The 24,882-nt window shown below is 44.4% G+C and overlaps 2 protein-coding genes and 1 long non-coding RNA gene across 4 annotated transcripts in view; 1 reads left to right on the forward strand and 2 right to left on the reverse strand.

The window, feature by feature from the left end:
* Positions 1-24,882, reverse strand: part of LOC309374656 (uncharacterized protein) — a 118,061-nt gene that overhangs the window by 79,194 nt on the left and 13,985 nt on the right. The gene's annotated exons all lie outside the window — the stretch shown is intronic.
* NDUFAF6 (NADH:ubiquinone oxidoreductase complex assembly factor 6) lies at positions 1,723-22,345 on the reverse strand. 2 transcript variants are annotated; one of them, XM_081919844.1, is made up of 9 exons: positions 22,122-22,345; positions 19,266-19,365; positions 18,707-18,829; positions 13,552-13,608; positions 12,490-12,592; positions 10,686-10,819; positions 7,309-7,410; positions 2,554-2,610; positions 1,723-1,867 (listed from the first exon to the last, which is right to left on the reverse strand). In XM_081919844.1, the coding sequence occupies exons 1-9, from the start codon at positions 22,328-22,330 to the stop codon at positions 1,739-1,741; spliced, it is 1,014 nt and encodes a 337-aa protein (XP_081775970.1). In that variant the 5' UTR covers positions 22,331-22,345; the 3' UTR covers positions 1,723-1,738. The 2 variants fall into 2 exon arrangements, with proteins under 2 accessions (XP_081775970.1, XP_081775971.1); XM_081919845.1 differs by having other exon boundaries at positions 19,262-19,365; positions 22,122-22,149.
* Positions 22,493-24,882, forward strand: part of LOC309374726 — a 43,775-nt gene continuing 41,385 nt past the window's right edge. Inside the window, exon 1 of the long non-coding RNA XR_014170683.1 lies at positions 22,493-22,599. This is a non-coding gene — a long non-coding RNA (uncharacterized lncRNA). The remainder of the gene's footprint in view (positions 22,600-24,882) is intronic.

Below are 24,882 nucleotides of genomic sequence, written 5' to 3' on the forward strand. Positions count from 1 at the left end.
GAGCTGATGCACAAGGCAGTGGAGATTCCCAAATACCGCAATACAGGTTAGAGGCTCATTGGCTTGGTTCGCTCAACATAGTAGGCCACATGCAGGCTGCTGGAGAGGAGCTCACAGCTGCTTTGCTCCTTTTCCCAGTCTTCTTTTACTCCTGAACCAGGAGAGCAAGTTTTCTCCCTCCCCTTGGCTTCAGCTCATAGTTAGTGAGGACAGAGCTTAACCACAAGCTTGGGATTGGACAGCACGCTAAGTCAAACCCTGGCTTAGCTCAGCATGGCATTAGAATAAAAGAGACATGCATCTGTGAGCCCCTCTCCAGGAGCCCACACATTCATGCAGTCCCAATAAGCCAGAGGGCTTCCAAAAAAAATAAATGTTTCTTTTCATTTGTTTGGTTTACTTTGCCTAGCAAGCCAGGTTACTATGACACAATTATCCTGACCAGTGGCTGCCAATGGTGTTTTATTGAGATTATTTTGGTTTCTAAAAAAATATCACCCCAACTTCTAATTAAGACTAGTGAATCAAATTGCAGGACTGGAACTTCAGCATTGTGACTCACACTGCCTATGCAAAGGACAACACGGTTAGAAAATGCAATGATGCAGTGCTTCATTCTTCCACAATTACACCAACAAATACCTAGGCATTTACATCCAAAAGTACTTTCCTTACTTCTATACCGTTACATTGTAAAGAATGATGCAAAACATTGTTTCACCATTAGGAAGATCACATTAGGTTAGTCATATATGAATATCTAAGCACTCATTTAGCTCTGGTTTCTACAGACATGTAAGCCATACTCAGCAGACACACCCTGGGAAGAGAAAAATAAGAGATTATATATTGCCATAAAACTCAGAAGAACAAACCCCGTAGATGTCAAGAGTAACGTCTTTAAAAAGGAGTCATGTGACTGTCAGTGCTCATGAACTCTTGCATTGTTTGCACTGAGGAAACAGTTAAAAGGCATAATGTGGCTGTTAAGAGTCAATTGAAGAATGTGACCGACATATTGTTCAAGTTAAATGTTTGAGAAGGCTCTCCTCTTTAACAACCTTCTGACAGATGGTTGCACAGCCATCAGCAAATGCTCAATTAAGGGTTTACTTTTAAGATATTTGTTTTCACTGTTAAATAAATTTAGCAATCCCATTTGGGGGACTTTCTGATTGGAACGTTTTGCATTACTTCCAAATGCCCTGTCTGTGAAAGAAGCTACCTCAGGAGAGGTCCAATGCACATAAGTGGTACATCCCAACGTTTTGGCAGCTTCTCCAGAAGTTGTCTCTTTTTTAAAAACTTGTTTTTAGTCATTTTTGTGATTTTGTTTTAATCTGTTGCTAGCCACAAAAGGAAAGGCAAGACACGGTTTAAATAAACAAATAGCTAGCCAGGGTGTTCAACATAAGCAAAACATATGCCAGGAAAAAGAGCCCTAGGAATTGGCTCCCCTGCCAGCGATCAGAAGCCCAGCCAGTGTGGTGTAGTGAAGAGTGGTGGACATCAATGGGGAGACCTGGGTTCAAATCCTGGTTTAGCCAATAAGGTTACTCTGTGATACTAGATCAGTCTAACTCTCCTAACATGGTTGTTGTGAGCGTAACCATGGGCAGGGAAGGAGAAGAGGGCGAAAAACCATTATGTATGTCACCTAGAGCAACCTGCAAGGTGAGCGAGGCTAAAACTCAGCCAACAATAACCAGAAAGACTTGGATCTCATGTCGAATGCACTTTAATATGTTTTTTCCCAGGATCTAATATACAAATGCAAAGGTAGTAAAGTGCTCTTCCTGTGCAAACTTGGATGAAATATATCAAAGTCAACTTTCTGTATTTTATTCAAATAATCCTCAAGAGCAGCCTGGAAAAGAAAGGGATATTATTATTATTATTACTAAAGTGAAAGGACAAGAGATTAACAGCAGCAACGGATGAAACATCCATTTATAGTGATCAGTACCAAATAAAAATACCACACTGATGAAAGTTAAGATGTCAAAAGCCAAGCCTGCAACAAAATTTTGGCAGTGTAGAGTGTGCCTGATCAAGATATTCAAGACTTTTCTTCCACCACCACCCCTCCTGGTTTCCTGTCCTACCCCCCATGTTGTGCTGGGCATCCACTGAGGGTGTCCAGTCTTAATGGGGATTTTTTTTGTCTCTGTTCCTTAGTTTCCCCACACTCCAAGGAGATTTTGTACTTTTGCAAACCCTGGGATACTCAAAGCCTGCGGTTTCCTCCCTCTTGTGCAAAAGTGGTGCCATTCTTGTTACAAAACCAACGGTACCCACAGCCCGAACACTGGCTATGGAGAGAATGACGCTATCAGAAGCAGCACTGCAGAACACATCAAACTCCTATGTGCATCTAAGAAACAGGAGCTCTGAATTTCAAAGAAGGCCTTGGGCACACTTGGGAGGGAGCAGAGCCACCCAGATTACAAGCAGCACCCCAACTTTTCTTGAAGTATTCAGGGAGAGATCCATATTGCCCGTTGATGATCCAAGCTATTTTCAAGGGGGTAAAAATGCAGTAGCCCCACTTACGGTATAGAGAAAGGCAGGAAATGCTTTAACAGGAACATTCTTCCTGAAGGACCTAGCCTGCAGAGAGACAGAAAAAGCACATTAGATTTTAAGAGGCAATTTAAAATACTGAGCATACCGCAATATTTTTCACGAACTGGGCACTGTCATGCCATGCACAATCAGGTTTATCATGTACATCAAAATGTAACAGCAGACCTGGGAAAACACGCCACAGTCCCTGCAAAATCTAACTGTGCTTCTTTACACTCTCTGTAACCTTTTGACTGCCAGAAACATGATCCTGTAGATTTTCCCTCTTCTCTGGACTATGCCATCACTATAGAAACACAGGAAGTCGTCGCACACCATTAGAACATTGAGCTCAGTATTGTTTACACTGACTGACAACAGTTCTCCAGGCTTTCAGCCCAGACACTGAGGTCCAGCTCCGAGGGCCTTCTGACGGCTCCCTCACTGCGAGAGGTGAGGTTACAGGGAACCAGGCAGAGGGCCTTCTCGGTAGTGGTGCCCGCCCTGTGGAACACACTCCCATCAGATGTCAAACAGATAAACAACAATACGACTTTTAGAAGACATCAGAAGGCAGCCCTGTAAAAGGAAGTTTTTAATGTATTTTTAATTTTTGTGGGAAGCTGCCCAGAATGGCTGAGGAAACCCAGTCAGATGGGCAGCATATAATTTTTTTTTTTTTTTAATTTCAGGCAGGAGTCCTTCCCAGCAGTAGATGGGAATACCAGGAACTGAACCTGGGACCTTCTGTATGCAAAGCAGATGCTCTGAGCTACATCCCGTTCATCTAACAACAACAACATCAACAACAGTTTATTTCTATTAGTGCTGTGGTGACAATCCAAGCTTTGAACAATGAAATAGGCCAATGTCTGATCCATGCATGATCAAAGTTGTTGATTCACAGTCTTAACTGTGTTACTAGATTTAAAAGGAAGTTTTATATTGTATTAATGCATTGGTCATCACAAAAAACATGACCAAGAATTGCACTACTCTCAAGCTCTAACTGAGGACCAATCAGCAAACACTTTTGCTTGATTTGGAGTTGCCTTGAAGGTTTACAACCAAAACAAGAATATGTTTCACACATCAGCTGCAACCCAGGTGTAAGACGAGCACATTAAGTAATGCAATAAGACAGAGGTGCCATTTGCGCCCGACTCAGTGGCAGTGAATTATGGTGCTGGAGGAGACTCTTGAGAGTCCCATGGACTGCAAGAAGATCAAACGTATCCATTCTGAAGGAAATCAGCCCTGAGTGCTCACTGGAAGGACAGATCCTGAAGCTGATGCTCTAATACTTTGGCCACCTCATGAGAAGAGAAGACTCCCTGGAAAACACCCTGATGTTGGGAAAGATGGAGGGCACAAGAAGAAGGGGACGACAGAGGACAAGATGGTTGGACAGTGTTCTCGAAGCTACAAACATGAGTCTGACCAAACTGCGGGAGGCAGTGGAAGACAGGAGTGCCTGGCGTGCTCTGGTCCATGGGGTCACGAAGAGTCAGACACGACTAAACAACAACAACAGTGGCTCAGGTAAGTAACCAAACTCCAACACACCCACTAGGCCAAGCTGAAAAGAGCATGGTATTTTCTCCTTAAATGCCCATCTTGCAAGACTGACAGAAGCAGCCAAATGTCAGGGCAAAAGAGCATAGCCATAATACTGCATGCTCTCTCCCATGTTCCAATGGATGCTGGACAGGAGAGCATACAGAGGCTTCCCAGCACTGCATTGCTATTTCTGTGCTGGAACACAGAAGAAGACTATTTCAGCTGTCCAGGCAGCTGAAGAAGCATGAATGACTAGGTTGTGGTGTGTGGGCAGGAAGGATATGCTACAGGCAACAAGATATGCAACAAACAACAAGAAAGAGTGGGAAGCAACCGGCAGAGCAATGGACTCCACATATTATTTGCATGGCTGAAGTAAATATTTCAGTGTAATTTGGATTGCAAATGCAGTTAAATATACCGTATTTTTTGCTCTATAAAACTCACTTTTTCCCTCCTAAAAAGTAAGGGGAAATGTGCCAGTAGAGCGAATGCAGGCTGCGCAGCTATCCCAGAAGCCAGAACAGCAGGAGGAATTGCTGCTTTCACAGCGCAGCGACCCCTCTTGCTGTTCTGGCTTCTGGGATTCAGAATAATTTTTTTTCTTGTTTTCCTCCTCCAAAAACTAGGTGCGTCTTGTGGTCTGGTGCGTCTTATAGAGCGAAAAATATGGTATATGTGTTTCCACCAACAACTTAAACAAAATCTGAATATCAAGTAACAATGACTTGCTTGGTTTCTAAGAATCCCTTTGTTGGCCAAGTTCTCCAACAACAGGAATATTTAGCATGTCAAAGCTAAAAGATGGCCAGTCATTACTGTCATTGATAAAGCACCATCAAAAAGACTACGTCCGAGCCCCAAGGAATTCACAGAAATCAAACTGTTCAAGCATCCCTAGTCAATTTGCCATTTCCAATATTGTTATATTTGTTTGGGGTAAAGTATTGTTAACTGCTTTAGCCTCCCCCCCCCTCTTTTTTTGGGAGGAAAAACCAGTGTAAAGAGATCGAATGAAATTAATACCATACTTTTCCATGTATAAGACTATGTTTTTTAAACAAAAATCATGTTCAAAATTAGGGGTTGTCTTATACAAGTGCATTGTGGGGCCGTGGGATTGGCTGCTGCTGTGAGTTGGAGATTGTTATTGGTGGCTGCTGCAAGGGCGGTTGTTGATTGGCTGTTGCTGTGTCAAATGAGTGGGCCTTTTGCTGCTTTTTTCAGTGTTGGGACAGAGGATAGGTTGCTTTGTGTGTGAGCAACATTGTCGGTCTGGCAGCTGAGCAATTTTTGGCATTTCCCCCGAAAAAAGCTCAACAACTCTGCCCCCCCCAAAAAAAGCTAAAAAAACTGTGGGCAATCTTCCCTAAAAAAGCTCAACAATAATTTTCTTAAATTTTGAGTCCCCCAGAAATAGGTGGTGTTTTATACACAGGGGCATGTTATGCACAGAGAAGTACGGTAGTTAATTGAATTTGAAGGTCTGGCAGAGAGTACATTATTTCACTTTGCAAACAGAGATGGCTGTTAATCAATCAAGAGACACACAGAACTAAATCAGGATGCTAGCAGGAGTTACAACATTTCCCAGGGTTAAGTCTGCAATTCTGAGGACATCAAACTGAAAGAAAATCCGAATCATCTTAGACAGAAGGTTCATTTTGCCCTCTGCTGGCCATAAATGAAGATTCACTAGAACAGCAACTTTCATCAAGCTTTGCAGGCACTCATCAATTTAGTTTAATTTGCATTTACAACAGTCAATAATTTCAATCCGGTTACAGCTCAGTATATTGCCTGAAAATACAGTCCAATCTTGCCTGTGTTACCAGAAACATGAATTGACCCTTCAAAGCTCACTCACTGTAAATCAATTTTTCTCATCCATTCTCAACAGAATTAATACATATCCTTTGTGTATTATGGATTATACCTAGCTATCGCCTTTGTCTGTGTTGGTGGGTGGGGAACAGGGCTGGGACGAGAGAGAATGCCAATTTATTTAATGGTTTGCTGAGAAAGGAGCCTTCGTCCAACCGCGGAATCGGCAGCAGAGCAGCTTGCAAGTGGAGACGGGGGCATCCAACAAAAGTGCCAGCTGATTCTTCAACAAAAGGCCCTGTCCACAGCGCATCGCATTACTGTCAAACAGGACGAGCAGAGACCGCAGAACAAAAAGAAATGGGCCTTGTGGTTTGGGCTATGCTGCCCACGCCAGTTTTGTCTCGCTCACAGCGCAGGCACCAAGAGGGGCACGAGAAAGCCCATGCCTCTTTTCATTGGCTTCGCAAAACCTGAAAGTGACAGCACTAATCAGGGAGACCACCTGGGCTGAACTGCAAGACAGCACCAGCTGCTAGCAGAAGCAGGTTTTCGGACGCATCCCCAGGAAAAGTATCTGAGCAGATGTCATTTTTGCAGGGGCCAAGTTACAGGCTGTGTCGTTCGTGCTTTTAAAAACATGTAATTATACTGGGCATTTATAATTTTGAAGGGAAAGCATCCATGGGGGCCCTGATCTGGAACAAAGCGATGCATCAAAAATCTCTTGACCGCCCCCCAACCCAACTGCTATTTGCCCCTAAAGGGGTTGTTTCCAGCAAAACAGCACCTCTGGGAACAAATAGCAGTCAGGGAGGGGACTATTTTCCCCAGGTTACTTGAATACTCTGAATTGGGGCTCAAAGGCTGCTTTTTCTTCAAATGGAAGCGGCTCACTTAAACACTGGGACTCAGCTATACGGCTGCAAATAAAACGTTTTAAATGCGCCGTAAAGTGCAATATATAAATGTGACGCTAGATGGCAACAGTGAGCTATGCCAAATTCAATGAAAAAAGCAGTTTTTCACAGCGTTTTTATATGTGTGTGGAGTCCACCACACTTTTTTTAAAAACATGAACATTTATGAAAATATTTCCATGGCACCCTATCATAAAATATAGAATATCATAAAATATTCATATAAGACTTCTGATCACATTCAAAGCTCATTTTTCAGTCCCATCCTAGGCAAACAGGGTGGGAGCCATTGGCTCAAAGCCACCAACAACCAAAGGCTATACCGTCTACCATCAAAATGCTGGATGCTACGAAAGTCTAAAGGGAGGAATTGTTTTGCACAGTCATTGTTTACAACAATATTCTTACAGAGATATCAGGAAAAAGGGCAGAAACTCACGTGCTCCAGATGTACGTGTGCTTGACTGGCAATGTCATATATTACATCCCTCATTTTCTTCTCCTGATTACGCCTGATGAAATCCTCTTGCGAAACACCATGCTAATACACCAGGAAGGGGGTGAGGAGGAGAAAACAACACAAGTTAAAAACATTTCTGGTAAATAAATTAGGAATGGCCTGCCTACACAATTGCAGCACAATTATCATTTTTAATTTGGCACTTTAAATCACATCGTGTCAGCACATGATCCCATACTCTTCCTCCCTCATGAAACTCCCTCAGGCTTTGCATACCCTGTACAGAAATATCATTCTACCTGCTTCTGGTCAGGCAAAAATAGCAAAGAAAAAATAAATGCTTCAAGGCACTGGTCAGCCACCATTTTTTAAAGAGAGGGGGCATTTGACAGAGGAAGTGGGGCAGCCTGATGGCTGTGTGGCCTAGTGCAGGGACGTCCAGCTCCCAAGAGACTGCAATCTACTCACAGACAAAAACCTGGCGGTGATCTGCCCCTTTTGGGGGGGTTCAGGACAAAGTTGATGACCTTTTTTAGAGGGTCAGGTCTAAAATGCTGAGCTTTCTTTAGGGGGGAAAGGGAAAAGTCGCTCACCAAAATATCAATCAGGAAACAAACAGCCTCCCAGCAAAAACTGTGTCTTCCATTCTAGGGATCATGTGTGAATCGAGGATGGGGTGAGAGGGCAGGGCCGGATCCTCTTTTCCCTCCGCAAAGGAAAAAGAGCCCGCAATCGACCACGATCGATTCAAACCTCTTGGGGATTGCCCAGTCGATCGCAGTTGACCGGTTGGACACCCCTGGCCTAGTGGGCCCAATTCAAAGCATTAGCACTAACATAGAACGCCCTAAACAGCTTGGGAACATAGTCTCTAACAGAGTGCCTTCCCCAGTATTAACCATCTTGGATCAACAGGTGAGGCCTTCTGGGGTTGCCCTGCTGGTGTTGTCCCATGACAGGAATTCCTCAGTAAAGTGGTACCTCGGGTTAAGAACTCAATTCGTTCTGGAGGTCCGTTCTTAACCTGAAACTGTTCTTAACCTTAAGTACCACTTTAGCTAATGGGGCCTCCTGCTGCCACCGCACTGCTGCTGCACAATTTCTGTTCTCATCCTGAAGCAAAGTTCTTAACCCGAGGTACTATTCCTGGGTTAGCGGAGTCTGTAACCTGAAGTATCTGTAACCTGAAGCATCTGTAACCCAAGGTACCACTGTAGTGGTTCCTCACTTGCAGCATTGCCCTACCCTGGTGAGGCCCATCTGTCTTACCCATTATTGCCTTTCAGGGGGAATTTAAAAACATATTCATTTACTCAGGTATCTGATGGCTGAAAGGCATGGTTCCCGACAGCCGCTGGCTGAGAGAATGTGATTGTTTTAAAACTGTTCTTGGAACATTTTTAATGATATTGTTTCAGTGGTGTGTTTGGGAAGAAGGGTGGGATATAAATTGAATTATTACTAATAATAAACGTGCGCCAGTCACTCCAAGAAACAAGCCAAACCTCCCCACCCTCGAGTGTAAGTTACAGCAGAGGCTTCCTGTTACCCAGGGTCACACTGTGACGGAGGCCAGTTGTGTATTTAACAAAGCACCTGGCTGCTGCAGGAAACTAAGGAACTCCATTCAGACAAGTGAGTGGGTTGACAGAAAAGGGACAGACCATTCTATACCTCCTGCATGGCCAGTATGGAAACTGGCAGGGTAGGGTGCGTGATCAATCTCTCTTCCACCAGCCCTTTGGGTACAAGTGGCTTTGAAATCTAGCCTACTAAGAGGCTACCAGCAGAGACAGCAGCTCCCCTTCCTCCATGGCCTTTAAGCAAACTAGGGGGTGGGAACTGGAGGCAACTGTGGGCTCTTTATTGTACTAGGCCAGTGGTTCCCCATTGCTGTGGACTCCCTCTGTTTTTCAAAGGCCAAGCCACAGACCCCCACTTTTGAAAATGTCAATATCTCCAAGGTAGTTTTTTGTTATGTTATTTTACTAGGCTGTGACAAAGCCAAACCACATGTTTAACTGAAACTGTCACATCTTGCCGCCCTGTTTCCCTCTGCTTTCCCTTCCTCTGTAGTTTTCCTGTGTCAAATTTTAGGTTGTAAGCTCCTCAAGAGTAGGTACGTTGGTAAAGGTAAAGGGACCCCTGACCATTAGGTCCAGTCATGACCGACTCTGGGGTTGTGGCGCTCATCTCGCTTTATTGGCTGAGGGAGCTGGCATACAGCTTCTGGGTCATGTGGCCAGCATGACTAAGCTGCTTCTGGCAAACCAGAGCGGCACACGGAAACGCCGTTTACCTTCCCACCGGAGCAGTACCTATTTATCTACTTGCACTTTGAAGTGCTTTCGAACTGCTAGGTGGGCAGGAGCAGGGACCGAGCAACAGGAGCTCACCCCATCCCTCTCAACAGGTAACATTGCACTCCACAGGAATCAGCAACGTATCATCAAGAAGCACTTTGTTCCAAAGATTAGGTAAAAAGCCTTTCAGTTATTTCCTGCTCATTATCAGAACAGAGTCAAGCCACGTGACTGAGAGAAGCCCTTTCAAGAAAGGAACGATACTGGAATGTATGATAATGGAAATGCAGGCTAATAAACCATCAAATTTTACATCAATGTCCTGATCAAATACAGATGCTGTTACAGTAGCACACGTCATCTTAAGGGTGAAACTTAATTTTTGCAAATTTCTTCAGTGAGGGGTCTTAAAAATATGCTTTTGGGTGTGGGGAATTCAAATCTTCTATTATCTTTGTGACTAGACAACTGTTAGTGTGCTAAGTCTATGTTTGATTAAGAAGCAAATAAACTGCTCTCGGAAAGCCAAAGAATTTTATCTTCTGAAAGTGTCAGGTAATATAAAATATGTATAAAATAGAAACAAAAAATAATATTAATCTATACCTCCACTGAAATGAGGCTGCATTTTAAGTTCTATTTTAATCCTGTTTTTAAGTTGTGTTTTAATCAATTGTTTTTATACCTGATGTTAGCCACCCTGAGCCAAGTCTTGGCCGGGGCAGGCGGAGTATAAATAATTTTATTATTAATTATTATTATTATTATTATTATTACTACTACTACTACTACTATTACTACTATAACTGCAAGTACTTGGCAATCATTTTTAATCATTTTTATGTGCATTTTATTTACCAGGCAAAACTAAATTATATTAATGTAACCAAAATATATTTTGGATTCCCAAGTGATGTTACAAACTTTTTAGCACCTCTCATTGCTGGAATGTGAAACTTGAAAAATTCAACAAGCCCTGCTGTTAAGAGTCTGGAGGAAAAAATGCAGTTGTGATTACTGCTATGAGTTTGGATCCCAGCTGTATCGCCTTACCAGCATACATATGTCCATGGGCAGAAACACCTTCCCTCTGCTAGCATGGAAGGGAGTGGCTCTTAAGCAGGTTACAATGCCTTGCGCTTTCCCGATGTGACTGGCAGCGTGGTCGGCATGGAGGTCCTTCACACCTGTCCTTGCAGAAACAGAAGATCAAAACCACCCTGTGAATGAAATCCTGAGCATGCACATTCAGCCCATTTGCAAAGCTAAGCAGGGTCCAATATGGTTTCAACCAGGATGGGAGACCACAGGTTGAGATTCCTGCATTGCAGGCGGTTGGCCCAGATGACCCCCGGGATCCCTTAAAACTCTACCATTCTGTGATTCTATGTTACACTGCACCCAGTGGGGACTTACTTCCAAGTACACACGATCAGCTGCAAAGCACAACTCAAGCCACAAGCAACGTTAAAACAGTAGCTGTCCGAGGACAGAACTGCACGTTATAGGGCAAACGCGAGGTTTCCCTTCTCTACGTTTGCTTAGTGGGAAGTGGGGATCATTTGTAAGGAAGTGCAGTGTGGAGCAATGTTCAGCTGTTCCCTCACCCAGCAATTCTGCCATACAAAGGATGCACCCTGTCCCAGGTTTGCAAGATCTAAGAAAATGCAGGTTTGGAAAATTGTGTTTGCCAAGGTGGCATGCAATCCCACTGCTGGCAAAGCAACACAGCTTGGGGACAGATCACATGCTTTGTATGCAGGAGGTCTCAGGATTAATTTCTGGTAGCTCAGACTAAAATGATCAGATGGCAGATGATGGGAGAGGCCTTTGCCCAAGGCCCTGGACAGCTGCTGCCCATCAAAACAGAAACTTGGGTCTCCAGCTGTTGTTGGAGCACCTCCCATCATCCTTGACCACTGGTCCAGCAAGCCAGGGATGATGGGAGTTGTAGTTCAACAACAGCTGGAGACTCAAATTTGGGAAACCCTGGAACAGACAATACTGAGCCAGATGGGCAAATCTCATTTCAGCATTAATATTAGAATATTTTCAACACAAAGAAAGAATCTCATTTTGTATTGATAGTAAATACTAAAGCTAGTCTCCAAAGACTGCCCTTATGACCTGACAGTAAAGACAAAACGTTTTATCCCAGTGCTTGATTTACCACTGTACTGGGCAATGCCTAGGACAATGGTAGGCTCATAAACCAAGAGCTCAACCCCTTCCTTTGCTACAGCAGGAATTAGGTTCTCTGTGTAAGTAATGAGAAATATGAGTGCCTACAAGACAACTGAAAAATTATGAGCAAGGTGGCTTCAAAAGCGGAGGCTGAATTCGCTGTACCATATTTCTCTCGTGCTAACTGCAACTGTGGTGATTATAGTGCTGTGTGAAATTGCAAGCGTCAACACCAAGTCTATATACAGTGGTACCTCGGGTTAAGAACTTAATTCGTTCCGGAAGTCCGTTCTTAACCTGAAACTGTTCTTAACCTGAGGTACCACTTTAGCTAATGGGGCCTCCTACTGCCACCATACTGCTGGAAAATGATTTCTGTTCTCATCCTGAAGCAAAGTTCTTAACCCGAGGTACTATTTCTGGGTTAGCGGAGTCTGTAACCTGAAGTGTTTGTAACCTGAGGTACCACTGTATAAGTCAATTTTTCAAACAATGCTGAAATGCCTCACAAGTCTTATATCCGCACCATACATCTAAAGCACATGGCTTGCCCCAGAGAATCCTGGGAACTGTAGTTTGTTAGGGTGTTGGGTCTTGTAAGCTACAGTCCCCAGGATTCTGCACCCATTGATAAAAGGCTATTGACAGACATGGTAACTAAAGAGGCGCTTACCAAGCATTTCCAACGTCAGATAAAGGATAGCGCTTTGGGTGTTTTCAGCATATGCTTCGAGCTCACCGATATCCCGATAGGCTCTATCATCCATATTCTTTTCCTAGGAGTTTGAACACAGAAAGCAAAACCTGTTTCCTAACACTGGGCTAAGTTGGTTGAATGAATTGCTGGTATCAAAGCAAGCTCTCATCACGGAAAAATAGCGAATAGAGAGCAACAAACCACAATCCCTGCTTCAGACGAAATGGGAAGTCAAGGCTTCCTGGTTCGTTTTATCCTGGTCGTTACAGGAGAGAAGCAGAACAGGAGCAAACAGGCAGTGTGCACCAGCATGCTGCTCATTCCCAATAAACATCACAATACGCCAATAAGTTTGGCTTGTTGTTATGTATGAACACAGCCATGGTTTGAGGCTGGCTTAATTTGAAACTAATCATAGCTCTCACTGCAGTTTAGAGCTCCCAGGGGAGGGGGGAATAATGGGTCGTATCCAATGTTGCTTAACAGAGTTCCAATTGCACAACAGGACTTCTCCTTCCTGTCCCAATGCACCACCAAAACCTGCTCCAGTGGGTCTCCCAACCCTCTAGAGCAATGGTTCCCAACCTTTTTTTTTTTTGGCCACCTAAGCATCTCTAAAATCCTGGTGTCCCCCGTCCCACCATGACATATAATTCTTACTATTCAAAAAGTGAACTCCTGTTCACGTGGAGGAAGCCTAAAAGGCCATTAACTTGGTCTAAACAAGCTTCCAAATTGCCCCCCTTAAAAATCAAATTGCCCCTCTGTGGGGCGTGTGCCCCACATTGGGAACCACAGCTCCAGAGCAAATTTGGAGGGTGTGAGGTGTGGGGAAGGGATGTTCCATTGCACAAGTAGAAAAGCAGAGCTGGATACAATGCAATGACTGTAACTCAAGTGTAAATATGCTCTTAGTATAATGAAAAATCCTGTAAGAAAACTTTATTCCTATTTTGTTTCCCACAGGCTTTCTGGGCAGAGAATCAAGTAGAAGAAAAGCTCACATGCTTGAATATTTTAAATGGGGACAAACCTTACCCTTTCATCAATAATCTTCATAAGCCACCTTTTGGTTAACTTTTGCCTCTTGATTGCCTGGAAATGATGGAACACAATGTAATCATTTGAGAACAAGGAAAAGCCAAACGAGAATATAGTTAGGTCAGAACAGAGAGCACATGGGGGAAGAGCAATATTGACAATACCAGCTTTTATTAGAAGGTCATATTTTATTTGCATGTTGTTTTGTTCTCATGTGTCTTAAAGCTACTACTGATTTATATAAAGTTCTCTTTCCATCATCATATCATATAAATCAGCCACTAAATAAAAGACTGTTTCTTTTAAAAAAGAGGAAAAAGCCAAACCTTCCCCCATAATCCTATTTACTCCAGAGAGACATCTTGAACACATCAGGTTTTCTGCCAGAAGCGTAGTTTAAGTTGGGATTTTAACATTAACATCCAAGCTAATTTAGAGAAAGAATGGAGAGTGATAGCATGGGCTGAGACAACTCTCTTGCTCATCAGTGATAGCAGCTGAGTGAACTATCAATTATGGCAATAAGAGATAAATATCAGAAGTATTGATTAATCCACCACAAACTGCTGGTGAATGCCAAATAAGACATTAAAGAGACACATGCTATGAGCATCCATGTTCACCTCTGTGAAGGAAGATAGACTCTAACATGATACTGCTGTCATGTTATGTTGTTTCTATTTGTTTTAACTGGCATATATTTTAAGATGTTTTAAAATCCTTGTTAAAGCTGCGGCCATTGGAGCTTAATTTTATGGGGTAAAAGGTAAAGTAAAGGATCCCTGACAGTTAAGTCCAGTCGCACACGACTGTAAGGTTGCGGCGCTCATCTCACTTTACTGGCCGAGGGAGCTGGCATTTGTCCGCAGACAGTTTTTCCGGGTCATGTGGCCAGCATGACTAAGCCGCTTCTTGAGAACCAGAGCAGCGCACGGAAACACCATTTACCTTCCCACTGGAGCGGTAACTATTTATCTACTTGCACTTTGACGTGCTTTTGAACTGCTAGGTTGGCAGGAGCTGGGACAGAGCAACAGGAGCTCGCCCCACCAAGGGGATTTGAACCACCGACCTTCTGATCAGCAAGCCCTAGGCTCAGTGGTTTAGACCACAGCGCCACCCGCGTCCCATGTAGTTTTATGGGGTGGCATCCCCTAAATCTGCTCCGGAGGGTTGGATGAACCCCCAAAACATATTCAGTGGGTATGCTGGGAGAGGAAGCTCTGCTGTGTAGTGAAAACTGCTTGCACTAGCAGAACTGCTTAGCTGGGTTATCACCCACAGATGTTATTTTATTCTGTAGTTAATATTGTAAGCCACCTTGGATGAGCGATGCCCACCAAAGGAGGGATGTAGATACTTTTATAAATAAAAAACAGACTTGGGGGTAGGGAGAGAAACCATTTATCTCGGGCTCACCGCAAGTTGCATATGAAAATCAGGAACCCCAGGGGGTTGCAGAAAGGGTATCCTGGCCCTTCCTCTTTTCTCTTTACAACCCCATCACCAGAAGGCAAGTTAATTTGCTGTGTGCTTTATTATTATAATCTGCTTTGAGATGCCTTGGAGATGATTTGATCAAAAGGCTAAGTATAAATCTTGAAAATAAATGCTGGGAATGACACATAAAGACTGGCAAGCAGATAGATTATTTTTATTTTTTATTTTTAAAAAATCATGTATGTGCCAGAAAAAACACAAATTACACCCAATTTAGAAGTGTATGAAGTCTGGTATGCCAACCAGCTTGGAGGAAGAATTGGCCCCACTGCACAGTAAATACTTTGACTAAACAATAAAATTCTTATCAATAACATGTGCCGAGTAGCAAAAATATGGTGTGCAATCTGTGCAGCAGCAGAAGAAATATTAATTGCTTGAATAACACCACTCTTCTGAGAGACTCCCTTCCCTCTCTGACTCACAAAAGAATAAAGTTATGACTCATCTATAAGGGGCACTCAGAAAAACAAGTCTGGACAAGTCCATAGCAAAAAAAAAAGAAAAATGTATAGTAAACAAGCTGTACTGGACTTGGAAAGGGAAACAGGGAACAAGAGCCAAGCTCACGAGGAAGCCATTGAAAAGGAACTTGGCACAATTATTCACGTCCTTTCCTGGAGGGAGACACCAAGGACTGGAGAGAACAATAAGCATTCTGCCATCTGTTGAAACGGGTACACTAATACACGGTGGGGTGGCACATGCAGCAGCCTGGTATAGTGGTTAGAGTGTTGGATTAGAACAAGAAAGATCCAGGTTTGAGTCCTTACTCAGCTATGACCTTGGGCCACTCACCGTCTCTCAGCCTAATCTATTTTTTTCCAAAAAAAACCCCAAAACATTATTTATATTTTTCAGATATATACATTTCACTGATTTTACAATCATTTTGACATTTTAAAACTTGCCTTCCTTCCCCCTATTTCTGCGGTTCCTTAAATTTATTTTTTAATATCTTCTGCATATCCAAATTAACTTTTCTTCCTCATTAATTTATCTTCTTAAATATATACGCTTATGTAACTGCCGGCTATAACAGTAATCCTGCCAGTGTTTTTATCTGTTTAAAAAATGATCTGTAAATATTCAGTAAACAGTTTCCAGTCTTTTATAAAAAGTTTGTTATCTTGATTTCTTATTCTTCCAGTAAGTTTCGCCATTTCTACATATTCCATAAGTTTATGCATCTCAGCCCAATCTACTACCTCATATGGTTCTTGTGTGCATAAAAGGGGAGGGATACTTATGTACCGGAGATCTTTGGAGAAAGGGAAAGGGTTTAATTGGGGAGGGGGTGTCCCTCTTCAACCAGGCCTTTGGGGTTACTGTTCTGTTGCTTCGGTTTTGACTATTTATTTGTGCTTTTACCTTGCTTTTATCTTGCAAACCACCCTGAGATCGTTTGATGACAGGCAATATTTAAATTTAATAACTAGATAAATGAGGGGGGGGGGAATGGTTGCTCTGGAAATGCCTTCTCTGAAAATTAATCTAAAGCACGCACATTCCTCTCCAGGGTCAACCTCTGCTGGGGAGCAGGGAAGAAAACCTTTTGTACTTTTCAAGAGTGCTCTGCTGATTGGCCAAACCCTCCTCATATGAACAACTGGCCCTTTGCACCCCTGCATCAGTTATGCCTTTAAACAAAAAGGTGTACTTAAAAATAAAATCAAGATTAATGGACAGACAGGCAAGCATTCACACTAAAAGACAGGAAGTCTGCCAGAAGCATAGTGGGGAGAGCATTGTGTGAAACCCAAGACTAATGCCTGATTTGCTGGTAGATATATGCCATTCCAGTTGTGGAGCCAAGCTCACCTTGTAGTTGGGGGACACAATACAACATCTTTTTTCACACCACATCTGCATTTACCCGCAAAATAGTATGGAAACTTGAATATCTAGCCAATAAAAGCATTCTGCACTGAAGATTTGATTACTCTTACAGATTTGATTATTCTTCTATTACATGTTTGATTATTCTTCTAGTCTTCTATTCTTCTATTAGCCGCCCTGAGCCCAGCTTCGGCTGGGGAGGGTGGGAAATAAATAAAATTATTATTATTATTATTATTATTATTATTATTATTATTATTATTATTCCATTACATACATTTAAAAAGCAATGTGGCCAGCTTTTATATTAATTGCTTTCTAGCACAACATTGGATTTAAAACACTGTATATTGACATCTAAAATAATTTACTAGGAAGCAAATTTCATCTTTTTTTAAAAAACAACAACAACTGGGTGACTGTCAATAAAGAATGCTTAGAAATACAGCCTTAATCTACTCCTGAAATGCATCAGATGGAGGTCACATTGATTTCAATGGAATACATTCACATCTGTGTTTTGTAATTTGGTTGCAAAAGCCATAGCTCTATGGCAAACCACAGGCATCAGGGCCCAAGTTCAATTCCTGGTATCCCCAGGTAGGACTGGGAAAGATTTCTGTCTTTTCTGTCTGAAGACCCTCGTGAATTGCTGCCACTATTGTGTTAGATGGTTTGGCTTGGTAGAAGGCAGTTTTACTGTTCCTCTGAAATTTCTGGGAATCACATTGGGGGGGGGGGGGAAACTAAGCCAGCCTTTGGGAAGGGCATTCTGCTCACCAATGACAGTCACCACTGATGAGTGGATTTGCGAGCACCTAGAGATCAACAGAAGTGTGCCTACCTGAGTTGATTCATAACAGAATGGAGCACAGCAATGCATTCCCATTGTCTCCTTGGCTATTTCCCCTCAAGATCAGCAGGTGATTTTGTGGAGAGCTGCTTAACTTTTAATCTACTTTGCTTAAACCAGATGAAGCACTCTGCAGATTTCCTAAATTGGGATATCTAACTTTTTTCGGCCTGATAACATCATTGACCCATTACAACCCTTCTGGGGCAGATGCTAGCAGCGAGTGTGGCCACACCACATTCTCACACATGCAAGCACACATCAAAGCAGACACACACCAAATAGAGCATTCACTGATCAGCAGAGGAATGGTGGGGCGGTGGTGGTAGTAGCATTTTACTTCACATCACAGCCCTGGGCTGGGTGGAAAGGTTTTAAACCATCCTGCTAAGCCCCATGGAATTACCCACCAGCCTCTGACTCGATTTACCATTTCCGGACCTGAACAAAGCACCTCTCCTCTACCTGCTGCCATCGAGAGCAGATTGAAGGGCCCCAGAAAGAAGAACTTGCACCCCAACCTGCGGCAAATGATTCCTTGCTGTTTCTCAGGGCTGTCAATGACGGAAGGTATGGGTGAGGTTCATTCAGTGCTCCCAATGGCACCATTGGCTTGGTGGGCCTGGATATGGCTTGTGGGCCAGTGGTTCACTGCCCTTGATTTAGATGCTTGAAATAAAGCAGGCCCAGGTATCTGACTGAAGAATGCTGAGCTTGACAGGTCAGTTATAATGCCTGGCCTAATCTTCCCAAGACTTTCTAATGCAAGGAAATACCAAAATTCCCACTCAGAGGCAAACAGCAGCTGTGCTTGTATTTCCTCTTTTAAACATCTGAATCACCTTGAATTCAAGATTAGACCAAGTGCATCAAAAATGGCTGGTTTGCCAACAGCATGTCCCGAGAGATGAAAAGAATGGCGAACACACGTGAATTGTAGTACAAATATATACTTCTTACCTTCCACAGCTCTACGGCAACTGGCTGTTGTGGTGGGTTGTCATGATACATGTCTTCCACAGCCTGCCTCCAAAACTGTATTCTCATCAAGCCGATTGTCTTCTGAGTTACGGATTCTTTAATCTGGAACAGCAGCAACATTATGTTGGTAGTGAATCATGCTGCAATTTATTGATCTTAAAATAATCGAGCCAACATTTCTTTCTTTGCATATACCCAGTTCCTTGAGTGCCACCTGCTACATTTATTCACTGCACAATCAAGCTGGCTATCAGCACTGCACAAAAAGAATATTTTAGACATTACAAAGGGACAGTCAACATGGTGCCGTCCAGATGTTGTGAACTCCGACTTGCAGCCAGAATGGCCAATGGGAATTGTGATCCACAACATCATGTAGGCTAACCTTGCTGGAGCCACTCAATAAAGAGATGCGGAGTACATTATAGAAAGTTCATTGAACAGATCAGTGTAACATGGAACTGGAAAAAAGGCAAATTTAAATGTCACTTTTAAAAAAAGGATCCAACATTTTACTAATGTATCATTTAATACCTGCCTGGGCTAGTTCTACATTGAAGGCCCTCAGAGCAAAAGCAGAGCGACGGCACTCTGCAGGCAACAGTAACGAACAGAGGAACCCTTCATAGTCACGTTTCCTAGAGAGGAAAACAAAAATAGATACAAGCGTTATGTTCTGTCTCAAGCTCATTTAAACAAAAGTGAAGGAATTACAAACTGTCCCCAGTTCAGGGAATGCATGATGCAATTTCAAGCACTCTTCCTGTCAAGACCACCCACACATACATTAGCAAACAAACCCCCTGTGGGAGAATTTGTGGTTTAAACTTAGAACCCATGGAGATGTTTGCAGTTATATTCCCCATCCGACCACTACCATTCAGTCAACCCTTGGGAATACAGGAAGTGGTCTTATACCAAAGGAGACTATTGGTCCATTTAACTTATTATTGTCTACACTGACCGGCAGCAGCATTCCACAGTTTCAAGAAGGAGTCTCTTTCAACCCTACCTGGAGATGCTGCGAATTGGACCCGGGAGCTTCTGCATGAAAAAGCATATGCTCCTCTTTCAATCCCTAGACTGGCTTCCTGTTCAGTCCAGGGGCCAGCAGAAACTCTTTGTTCTTAAGGTATCTCTATGCTGTCCTATCCCAATATAATGCTGCCGAAAACTTTTGCTCCTGCTCTTTCACCATGGAAAAAACATATTCTTCTCCCAGTTACCTCTGCTTTCTTCTCCCTTTTCTGTCTCCCCTGTATCAGTTTTCAGACTGGAAGGAGTTCCATAGGGCAGGAACCTCTTGTGCTCTATAAAAGGAGCAGTGCACACTCATAGTAGACTTTAACATTACCAATGCTTAACTCTGGGCTGCAGTGATATGCAACGTCAGGGGTTCCCAATACTATAAAAAATCAGCGGTGTGACAGGATTGGGCATTTTCCTCTCACTCCATAATTATTTCCATCATGGTTTGGGGAATCACTTGAAAGCGTGTCATGCACCACTGAACTAGCAATACTGGTTTTCTAGTTGTAGAGAATCACTAAAAAGCAGCAACAGCAGCAGCAGAGATCATATACCAGGGATCTCCAACCAGCAGATCGTGATCTACTAGTAGATCCCCAGCTGATCCTGGTAGATTACAGGATCCTTATTGTGTACAAAAAGTTATGGGGGGAAGCTAAAAAAAAAACCTCTGTGCAATCCTCGCCCCCAAAAGCTCAATAATTCTGGGCATTTCCCTCCTAAAAAAACCAATTCTGGGCAATCCACCCACCCCACGCACGCTCCTCCTCCCTCCAATGACAATGGGTAGATCACTGCCAGTTTTTTTTTATACTGGGAGTAGATCACAGTCTCTTGGGAGTTGGACATGCCTGTCATATACAATTCCTCTACCTGCAGTATGGTGTGATGGCAGTTCATTCTACCACTTCAGCACTGAAGCCTCCTGCCTTTTGCAACATGAGATGTGAGCAAAATGGCTCACGGCCACTAGACCCCAAAGTCAAGGTGAATAATCCAAGGCTGCCCAAGTAATTTTGGCAGCCAAGCTGGAAAATTCCACAAACACCTCCCCCAGGGAGTAAAACTACTATAACAATCAATTACGTAAGGAGCAACTTGCTTCACCCTAAATCAGCCAGCCTCAAGCCAGCATTTTGCAATCTCATTCTGCTGTACGTGTTTTGAAAACTTTGATTCTAGAGAAAAGCTGTGCCTGCCTTTGTTCATAAGAACACAGGAAGCTGTTTCTTTCTGAGTCAGGATTTCATGCCAGGGTCTTGCAGCCCTACCAGGAGACACTGAAAACTGAATTTGGGACCTTCTGTATGCAAGGCAGATGGTTCTACAACTAAGATACTGCCCTTCTCTATCAATCTCACTGTCTGGTAGGTTAGTTCAGATGCAGGATCCACCAGAGAGCAAAGAAATTCTGACAAGGCTCTTCACAGAGCAACAAACTTTATTAAATGACTTCTGGAGTAAGGATTATGGTGTCATACAAGTACAGGGGAAACCCAGTTTCAGGTCTCCACTTAAGCCATGGAGCTCAGTAAGTGAGCTTGGGCCGGTCAACAGCAGCTGTCAGGCTAACCCAACTCACAAAGCTGTTCCAAGGCAGCCATCGCCAACTTGGTACCCTCCAGATGTTGACCCTGAACTGGGCCCAGCAGCTCACTAGCAGCCAGCACATTGCTTTCGAAGGTGAGCATAACATGATCCCCCATCTTGCTGTCCAACACATTGCATGGGCAGAGACAGCATTCTGTACCAGCTACAGCTTCTGGACTGCTTTTTAAAAGGAGGCCTGCATAAAGTGCATTCATTGCAGTAATCCAACTGGAAGGTTAACACAGCTTGGGCGGGCAGCCAGTGTGGCCTAATGGTTAGAGTGTCAGACTATGAACCGGGGAAGCCCAGGATTCAAATCCCCCCCTCTGCCATGAAGCTGGCTGGGTGACCTTCAGCCTGTCACTGGCTCTCAGAATCGTTGTGAATATTAAAGGAGAAGCGGACAGAACCATGTTCACCCACCTTTCGCTCCTGGGAGAGAAAAAATGGAAAATAAACATTAACTCCCACCAGCACATCTGGAAGGCACCAGGCTGGATAAAATTGGGGTGGGTTGGAGGGGGAGACATCATGTGCTCCACTAGAGGTGACCCCCAAGGAGGGAATGTACACGGGTCTCCCTCTTTTCACACGATCGCAGCCCAAAGTCGATCCCGGGGCCCCCGAGCAGCGCCGAATGCGTGGAACATATCATATGCACCAACAGCACACATGCACCAACATATCGCAGCGTTTCAAAAATAAACCGAAAGGAAAAATCCGAGCCGCGAGCAGGAGGAATCTGGGCAGGGAAAAGCTCTTTGCAGCGACTCACCGCAGCAGCTCCATGCAGTAGCGCTCGCCTTCCCCTGCCCCCGACTGGTGAGAGGCAGCGCCCACAGCCGGCGCGCCCCCTCCGCAGGCGGCGGGGCAGAGCAGCCGGCTGCGGCCTGCGAGCGGACCTCGGAGCTGCCAGGCGGAGGGAGACGGGCGCAGCCCTCGGCCCAGAGCCGCCACTGCCACTGCAGCCACGGCCGCCGCCATTCTGCTCAAGCCCCGCCTCGCCTGTCAATCAGAGCGGGATTCTCCCGGGCCTTCTCCTCGCGCCGACCAATAGGACGCTCCGCTGGGCAGCTCCGCCCCCCCTCCTGTTAATCAGCGCCAGACTAAGTCCCGCCCTTCGCTGCTTTACGTACTTAAAGGGCCAGAGTCCTACCACCGCCTCCACCTCGTGAAAAGCTGCAGTGCGTTCTTGTGCACGACTCCGCAAAGGTTAATTCCTGTCGTGCTGTGGGCAATGGGGTTTATTCCAGGTAAATGCATCTAGAATGGCAGCCGCAGGCTACCCACCTGCGAGCGCTGAACTCAGTGGGCTTACCTCTGAGTAAACATGCAAAATATAGGATTGTGCTGCTAAATGATTGGCCTCACATTTCTATTGATTTCATAAAATTTATGCGCCGTTTGACTGTTAAAAAAAGAAGCCCGCCTCAAAGTGGTCTACAAAAAGATAAAACAATACCATCGAGATAAATTTACAGCTATACATTAAAATATGCCAAAGTTAAAAAGCAAAAGCAGGTTAAAATCACCTCAGCTTTCTAAGGATCTGGGTAGGCTTGTCTAAACAGGAATGTTTTAGCAGGTGCCCAAAAAAGTACAGTGAAGAGGTGCCTGTTTGATCTCAGTAGGCAGGGAGTTCCAAAGTGTAGGCACAGCTGCATTAGGGTAAAGGTAAAGGACCCCTGGATGGTTAAGTCCAGTCAAAGGCTACTGTGGGGTGCGGCACTCATCTTGCTTTCAGGCCGAGGGAGCCGGTGTTTGTCCACAGACAGCTTTCCGGGTCATGTGGCCAGCATGACTAAATCGCTTCTGGCGCAATGGAACACCGTGACGGAAGCCAGAGCTCATGGAAACACCATTTACCTTCCCACCACAGCAGTACCTATTTATCTACTTGCACAGGCATGCTTTCGAACTGCTAGGTTGGCAGGAGCTGGGACAGAGCAACAGGAGCTCACCCCGTCACAGGAATTTGAACCGCTGACCTTCTGATCAGCAAGCCCAAGAGGCTCAGTGCTTTAGGCCACAGTGCCACCTGTGTCCCAGCGGGTGTCCCGTGTCACAGCTGCATTAAACGATCAAGTTCTTACAAATGCAGAACAGGTATTAGGTGGCACCTGTAGGAGTGCCGGTTTTGCCAATCACTGCATTTGTGTGGGTGCATATAGGATTGCTATCGCATGGATAAACTGGCCCCAAGTTGTTAAGAGCTTTATATACTGATACAGTGGTACCTCAGGTTACATACACTTCAGGTTACAGACTCCGCTAACCCAGAAATAGTACCTCAGGTTAAGAACTTTGCTTCAGGATGAGAACAGAAATCATGCTCCGGCGGCGCGGCGGCAGCAGGAGGCCCCATTAGCTAAAGTGGTGCTTCACGTTAAGAACAGTTTCAGGTTAAGAGCGGACGTCCGGAACGAATTAAGTACTTAACCTGAGGTACCACTGTAGTTACACGTTGAACCTGGCCCAGTAGCAAATTGGCAAACAGAGCAGATCTCTGAGCATGGGTGTTATACGCTGACAAGGCCTCACTCCTGTCAGCGGTTGCGCTGTGGCAGTACCAATTGCAGCTTCTGGATCAAGTACAAGGGAAGCCCCACATAGAGCTCATTGCAGTAATCCAGTAACCAACACATTATCTAGTGTGGCAAGGGTTTCCTGGTCCAGGAATGGCTGTAAGCTGTCAAACCAGCCACAGTTGGTCAAAGGCACTATTTGAGCCTCCAGTGACAGAGCTGGATTCAGAAGCACCCCCAAACTGCAAACCTGCTCCTTCCAGGGTTGGCAGCTGACCCGTTTCTCAGACACAGGAGCTACTCACCCGCAGTGGAATCAGATGTTATCATTCTCCCAACTCCCTATTGAATTTAGGTAATCTCCGAATGTATCCAGTTGCCAATGTGCTTGCTAAGAACTCCTGATCTTATTTTCCATGTTCCATACTAAATTTTTCATGTTACATTTAACACGCACACATCAGACATTGCAATCCTTTGCATGTCTTTTGGAAGTTAGCTCCATTGAATTCAATGGGACTTACTCCTCTCCTGTGTAGACATGCATAGGGGCTGCACTATTAAACAAAGGATGGACACGGATTCTCACCGACCCATCTGGCTTGACAGGCGTGATGATGGGGGTTTCCCACTTGGCGTGGTCAACCGGCTCCAAAACTCCTTGGGCAATCAGTTTGTCCAGTTGTTCGTCCACTTTAGCCTTGAGAGCAAAGGGAACCCGGCGTGGCTTTAGCTTGATGGGGGCGACTTGTGGATCAAGGCTAAAGGAGATGGGCGTACCTGTATATTGCCCCAAGGTGCCGTCAAAAACCTCGGCAAAGTCTTTGACCAGACCCTCAGTCTCTGCGTTAGAGATGCAGTTGATGCCGGTGACTTCCAGGCCGAGGGCATCAAACCAGTCTAGCCCTAGGAGGCTTGGCCGCTGACCTTCGACCACCACCAACCGGAGCAGGCCCGAAAAATCCTTGAAGGCGATCCGGAACCGGCCAACGCCTACCACGGGAATGTCGT

The sequence above is a fragment of the Podarcis melisellensis genome, assembly GCF_964234715.1.
Source record: "Podarcis melisellensis genome assembly, chromosome: 7".
Taxonomy (NCBI): Eukaryota; Metazoa; Chordata; class Lepidosauria; order Squamata; family Lacertidae; genus Podarcis; species Podarcis melisellensis.